At 37.8% G+C, this 7,417-nt stretch overlaps 1 protein-coding gene across 1 annotated transcript in view; it reads right to left on the reverse strand.

Moving 5' to 3' along the window:
• Nucleotides 1-1,935: 1,935 nt before the first annotated feature.
• SPTY2D1 (SPT2 chromatin protein domain containing 1) overlaps nt 1,936-7,417 on the reverse strand; it is a 21,749-nt gene continuing 16,267 nt past the window's right edge. The window contains exons 5-6 of the mRNA XM_024764710.1: nt 6,226-6,303; nt 1,936-5,266 (exon numbers count right to left, since the gene is read on the reverse strand). Coding sequence (XP_024620478.1) covers nt 5,173-5,266; nt 6,226-6,303 — 172 coding nt within the window. The 3' untranslated portion in view covers nt 1,936-5,172. The remainder of the gene's footprint in view (nt 5,267-6,225; nt 6,304-7,417) is intronic.

The raw sequence follows: 7,417 nt of genomic DNA on the forward strand, positions 1-7,417 counted from the left end.
GCCCCTGTGGCAACTGGGATTGGAGGCATTAGGTGAGACAGAATTGGACACAGCTACCCCTGCCTGCCCTTGAGGGCAGCTATCTCAGCCCCACACCCTAGCAAGCACTAGGCAAGACCCACCTGACATACTTTTTCCCCCCCCAGACTCTGGTGGAAATAAGCAAAGATGATCCTGGTGAAGTAATGCTGCTCTGAAGCTTTCCTGACCAGCTGCACTGTTCCTGTTGGTTTCACATAAAGTAAATGCATACCATTTTGTCACATTTTATGTAACAAGTTACCACACTTTTAAAGATGAAGACTTGGTATTCTGTTAGCTCAAAACAGGGAGATGGAGGGTCGGGAGGTAGTTGGTGGATGGGAGTGATTTGGTCCCCTCTGCTTCATAGTCTGTAAGAGTGGCATTAAGACTAAGATACCTACTTCAATTTGTCCCCTATTCTGTACCCTTGAACATAGAAATCCTCTAGAGCTCTTTAGACCTATTTCCCACATAATACCTTTCTCCTGGGTCCAAGGTCCAGGGTCCAGGCAGGGGTGAAAAATGTAAATGTTACAGAAAGGGTTAGAGATTGCAGCAACTTTAAGCCTATTCTCTGGGGGTATTTCTCTGTGGCCTTTTCACATCTATCATTAAGCCCAAAGCTTACACCATGTGGGGAAAGGGCATTTTCATATTGGGTGCTAGATACTAAACTATACAGTATTTTAATCCTTATAGTAACCTCAGCCTCATTTTACAAAATGGTAAAAATGAAGTCGAGAGGCTTAAATACCTTACCAACCCACACAGTTCTCGGTAGCAGAGTCAAAATTAAGGTCCAGGTCTTCTCTTTGGTATGCTTTTACATGCCAAGGAAAGGAGCCACGCAAGAGAGGCTGGGTTATCCAAGATCTTGACTACCTCTTGGTTCAAAAGTCTTACTCACCTGAATAAACAAGTAGTTGCCTTTTCTTTTAGCAGTGACTGCTGCTGATCCAGGCAGCATGTGTAGAAACAAAAGCTAACCGCCCAGTCCTCAGTATGACGCAGTTTGAGTTCATGAGACCAAGAATGAGAACCTAAGTATAAGACCCATGCAATTAACCTGGGTGTCTGAGCCCTAGGATATTCCCAATAAGCCCTCTAAAAGTGGTTTGAGCTTTCTGACCCTAAAAGAAAGAAAGAAAACCTAACAGGAGCAAATACTTTTAAAATAAATTATATGGAACTGCTCCCATTCTGTGGTTGCTTTGGGATGACCAATGGCTTCATTGTTCAAAAGTACACACTTACCAACAAAGTAGATCTTTGGTTACACAGACAGCATATTGTTGATGACTATTTGGCATTTGTTTGCTGAAGTATTTTTAAGTGCCTCTATGCACTGTATGGATTACTTTTTTTAATAGAAAAAGTGAATTCAAAATTCATAAGCAAAAATTTATAATTTATAAATCTAGGATACTAGCATCTTTTATGATACCTGTATGACCTAGACTCAACACATTCCGTTAAGTGCCTACATTCTCTGGCTGCATGGCTGTGCCCACTTGCCTCATATATTCTTAAGGACTCATCGTCCCAGCTCTCTCAGGCTCTTTGTATCATAGGGGATTAGAACCACTCCATTTCTTGAAAAGAGGAACTATATACCTAGTTCTTCTTCTTCCCTTGTTCCCCGACTATACCTCCAAACAGTTCTCCTAACTTGGGTGTCTGATACCAGAATAGTTCTCTAAGCTGGTGGTGCAAGAGGGGAGAGGTGTCAGTGGCAGGGGCTGAGCAGACGGGAATGTGTAAGGGAGAAGGAACAGAGGTGTGCGTAAGGAGGTAAATAAACCCCATCTCTGAAGTCCGATGAGTCTACTGGGGTTTCTAGCTGGAATAATGTTCAGGGTGATGAAATAAGGAATATGAGTTTTAGTAAATAAATGCAAACCAGTGAAAATATCAATAAAATATTTTTAATGCCTACAATATCTTTTATACATAAATTGCAAAACTTTTATCTGTATATGCAAAAGTAGATTCTCTTGCAGGTCAACAGCACCAGAAAACAAGCTATGCTATGTAAATGTTTCTTTAAACTTGATTTGTCCATTATGTAAAAGACATGGATTTAATAACTCCAAAGACATCTATATTCCACTCTTAATCATACACTAAACACCTGAATATTTATTTCATCACATCCATTCACAAAATAAATAGTAGTCTAATATATTCAGCACATTGAAAATAATACAACCAGTCTCTCTTCATATATTTATTCTCTTTCCAAACATGTTTTGGTCTCCTGCTATATCTCAGAAATGTACTAACAGCTGCTTTTAAGTTATAAAATACAAAACAGTATTTCTTGGAAAAGATCTTGGGGATTACATTAAAAAATGAAATTTCGAGTTCCCATAGACTTTCTTGTTAACAGTCTTTGAACCTTCTCACAGCACACATGTAAGGCTGCCTGTGACATGTGGTACCCTGGCCTCCAAATGGACATAATTGCATTTACAGTTTAGAGAAAATACAAAGACAAGTTCTGAAAGTAGCCTTTAAAGAAAGTCCCCCCTGCTTTGACATAGCAATACCTAAAGCAAGTGGGACTGTGCAATCAGAGCTATATGAGTTTTATGAAAACTACTTTCCCTTCACATCGTATTTGAGGATGCCGCATCCATGATCATGTAACATTATTACAATACTGAAATAACATTACTACATTCGTGACTTAACATTATCCAATAAAAGGCACATCTTCAAATATTAATAAAATCTGAAAATCAAAACAGTAGAGGACACATTAAAAATCAAGCACTTAATTTGTAAACTTGATAAAATAACAGCCTATTCCAGTTTCTTCAAAGGTTTGTGAGCTTTTTGTAAGAGTGGTCAGGAGATGCAGAACAAAATGGAAGACAGGATTTGGAAACAAGGCTAAGATTAAAAGATTCAGAACCTTTTTTTTTTTAATGAGCTACAGGAGTGCCCTTTTATAATGCTGATGCTGAAGAAAACTGAAATCAACATCTGTATTATAGAAGGAGAAATGCACCCAGAAGTGATGACACATAAGGACACAACCTGACTTTTTCTACCAAGTTCTGGAACTTTTAGCTAGCACAATGGTGCCTTTCTGTACAAATAACTGCACAATATCATTGAGTAAAGTGCTAGTAAGCTTTAAGCCACCAGAAATCTTTGAGCTGTGACAAGCACTTGATTGCAACTACAGATTTCAACGAGTCTGAATAGTGAAAAAAATATATTCAAGCAAACCACCAGACTTTTGAAGGGGAAAAGAAAAATCACGTAAGTGACAGCAAAGGAAATAATGTTCCAAACCTGTTTTATTACATGGAATATCACACTACCCTTGAATCAGTTTCACTGAAGGTATTTGAGATTGGTGAGAGGCAGTCACTAGGCTTTTCTGCCACCAGTGTTTAACAGTTCTATGTGATCATTAGAAGGGTGTTATTCCTAGTGATGAAGACACCTTTCATAGGATTCAACTTCAAAATTAAGTTCTTGCATTTTTAAAGTTTGAAACTCAATTCGAGTCAAAAGTCTTAAAAGGACTGGTATTCCCATTAAGGATGGGTCATCCCATTAAGGAAGGCTAATAGTGATAATCTATAACACCCAAAGTTGAGAATAAAGAAAGCTTTACGGATAACAAAGAATATACAAAAACAACTTTTAGACCTGTTGAAGAGTAAGGATTCTTGTAGGATAACCTCACCTACTTCCTAATCCCCACCACTCAATGGCTTAAGATAGCCACAATGTTTATTACAGAATTGTTCTACAAGCTTATGTCCCACTGTTCCCAACCCTCAGAGTCAAGGACAAATGCTCTCTGGCATCATCATACCTCATTTTCTGTTGCTGACTTTACTTGAGACTTGGCTTCTCTCCAGCCAGAACCTAGGTCAGCCCGACTGGAAGTGCGTGGACTTGAGGCTTAAGAGATATAACAAGTCTATAGATATGACTTGAAGAAAGGTGAGAATGAAGATGTTCCACAGCCTAGTAAATACCAGTAACAGGGAACATCCTTTCCACCTGGGAAAAAAATCTCTTCACAGTGCATAGTTTGAAATAAAAGTGCAATATGGGCAAAGAGAGAAGGTGGTGGTCTTGATACACATAAATTTAGTTTTTGGTTTTTTACCGTTAATCACTAAAGAATTTAAGATAAAAATACAAAGTCATTAACATGCAAAGGTCCAGGGCACCTTGGATTCCAAAATATCTCTATAATGGGGGAGCGGAATGGGGAGGAGGGGAGCCTCACATGTCACTTCCTTATTTTTTAAACTATTATTATTCGTCCAAATCTAATGTTTGAATAAAATAAGTATTTTTTCTTCAATATAAAAATGAAATTTTTAGATAAAAATCAAACAGCACAGTGACCTTGTCTATTTTACACTAAAGCCAATGTAACAATAAATCTGAAAGTAAACCGTGGAAAAGAATATTCTTATATAAAATGGCATAACTTGTATTTTAACTTGGAAACATTTTTGTTAATTGCCTGATCACCTAAATTAGTGAATAAGAATGCTCAGCATCCAATCCATGAATAATGCAGAATACAATTTATTCTACTTTTTACTGCAAAGTCACAGAAATGACATCCATATAATTATAACAGCTACTCTACATTTTCAAGTTCTCAATCCAAACATATAGGTTAGGACAGGTCACTTTATTGCTGGCAGCATTAATGGAAGGGCCAGTTTCCTCATCAAGACAAAATAAATTTGATTGGGAGCCAGGCAGTGCCATACTCACACATCAGCAGAATTACGGAAGTAAAGGAGCAATCCTTTTTTTTTTTCCTTTTGGAGTAGCAAAGGAATAACGTAAGATTGGCTGACTTGTGAGCGGCCCCACATGAGAGTGCATAGCTCATCAGGATCAAGGGTGGCACCTGTGAACAGTTAGCTTCGTAAGAGCACTCACTGGGTGTTATGTCATCTGCATTACAGATTTCACCCTGGAAAGTATCTGAAAATACTTTATGCTCTAACGACAGCCTGCAGATAGATGACAGTATGCATTCCTTCTCCTTGAGTACCCAAGTAGAATTCTAAAATAAGGGGCTTCTTCAGTCTGAAGGCAGGACTTCCTTGCAGCAGACTGTTTTCAGAATTTCACAAAAATAAATAAAAGCAGCAGCTAATGCTTCTTCAGCTTCTTGGCCTTTCGACGTCTCATTTCTTCTTCTTCACGTCTCATTTCATCTAAATCTTCTTGCATACCTAGTCTTAAACTGTCAGTGGAAAAAAGGGGGTATTTATCAATATACATGAAATTACTGCTCTCTTTAAAAAAGCAAAAATGAAATTTCAACTGGGAGCGTACATGGAATGTGCTGATGCACTCAAAATGCCTCAAGCCTTTACCACTGAAAACAGACGAAGCAGGAATACTTTTTACCAGGAGCCACTGCCACTGCCTCAAGTTATAGTGGAAAAAAGACCTTACATATAACCTCAACACCTTAATATTCCCATTACAGTAATAAATATAAACTATCTCATCAGCTTTAAAAAATAAAGAACAAGAAACATTTATTCAATAAATAACATTCTTTTCTTTTCCCTTCCCAACACTTTAGTTTGATATTTTATCTAGTTAGAGGAGGGACGGCAAGAGGGAGAAAGAGGTTTAATATCCTGAGTTGAGAATGAGGTGAATTATTTCACCAAGTTAACATTATAAACAAAGTAATCATTTGTTACCCCTATCCAAGAAATGATCATTTATTTGATATCAGGTGGCCAAACAGGAATCAGACATAGGGAATTTCATATTCCTCAACAGGTCCTTGAGGCCAGCGGTGGTACAGGTTAGCAAGACTGAGATGTATCTTATGTGGAAAGGGAATTAAGGATGCGGAAAGAAAAATAACATGCTACAATGGGATCAGGGGAGGCCTCTAGCATTTATTGTGTGCCTACATGGGTGAGTCACTGCACTGGGCAACTTGTACACATTATCTTAATCCTCACAAAACCTCAATGAATGAAAACAGTATATTCTCATTTTACAAATGGGAAAACAGATTTAAAAGGCTAAGGAATTTGTCTAAAGCCCCACAGCAAGTAAGTAGGATTGGAATTCAAACAGCATGGCCCAAAGCCCCTGCTCCCAATGATGCAACTGAAGGAGGGAACAGAAAAGAATTTTTAGGACATTTCTGCACAAACGTGTTACATCTGTGCTTACCTCTTAGCTTCTTCCTTCTGCTGCTCTTTCCAACTACTCTCCATGTAACGTAAGGCATAATCGCTTTCATCTTTGTATCTGATAAGAGAAAATCAAAGTTGTTAAAAAAAAGAAAAACCCAATTTTCTAAAGGAACTACATCCTCCTGTTTTTAAAATCAACATCGTTATAACTAAATCAAACATACATTTAGGATTATTCCTCCTTGTTTGGCAGACAGTGAGGTGGGCAGAGGTTGGGTAAAGGGGAGATTCTAAAGTAAAGATAAATTAAATGACCCCTTAATATTTCCAGAAGGCAACTATTCCTGAATCTAATTTTGATCAAAGTACCAATCCAACAACGTTTGCTCAACTCACTCACCTCTATTTACATGACAGTTTATATTAAAATCATGAAAGCACAATATATATGAAAATTATTATATATATATTAATCTCATTTGAGTTTCATGGATTCAGAACAGAGATTGAGGCAGATAACAGCTAGACCAAACGCATATAGCTAGCTTATGACACTACTAAGATTAGGTTTTTAGAGCTGATTTTTAATCCAGTTCTTTCTTCTGCTAAATTTTTTTAAAAGACCTTTTCTTACTATTGCCTTCTAATTTCTAATATCCATGACTTCAAAGGAGAGGGCAAGTGCTGACAGATTTACTTAGACAGTTGGCCCTTGAACAACATGGGTTTGAACTGCATGGGTCCTCTTACGTGAGAATTTTTTTTCATACTACAGTGCTACACAATCCATGACTGGTTGAATCTACACATGTGGTACCACAGATAGGGAGGAACTGGTACACAGAGGAACCATATATACGGAGGGCTGACTATAAGTTACTTATGGATTTTACCTAACCCCTATATTGTTCACAGGTCAATTGTATACTACCTCATTTAATCCTCCCAAATGTCATTTAAAAAATAACTTACTCAAGTTTACCCAGCTAGTAAGCTGTGGAACTTCCATTCAAACCCCGAGCTTTGCTCTGTATCAGTGCTTCTCTAACTTTAATGTGCATGTGAATCACTTGGGAACCTTATAAAGCGGATCTGGATTCAGATCTAAGGTGGGGCCTGAAAGCCTGCATTTCTAACAAGTTCCCGGGTGACGTCAATGTTGTTGGTCCCACACTGCTTGCTGTTCAGGGACCACACTTTTTTTTTTTTTTTTTTTTTTTTTTAAGGGG

The sequence above is a fragment of the Neophocaena asiaeorientalis genome, unplaced genomic scaffold (assembly GCF_003031525.2).
Source record: "Neophocaena asiaeorientalis asiaeorientalis breed wild unplaced genomic scaffold, Neophocaena_asiaeorientalis_V1.1 scaffold230, whole genome shotgun sequence".
Taxonomy (NCBI): Eukaryota; Metazoa; Chordata; class Mammalia; order Artiodactyla; family Phocoenidae; genus Neophocaena; species Neophocaena asiaeorientalis.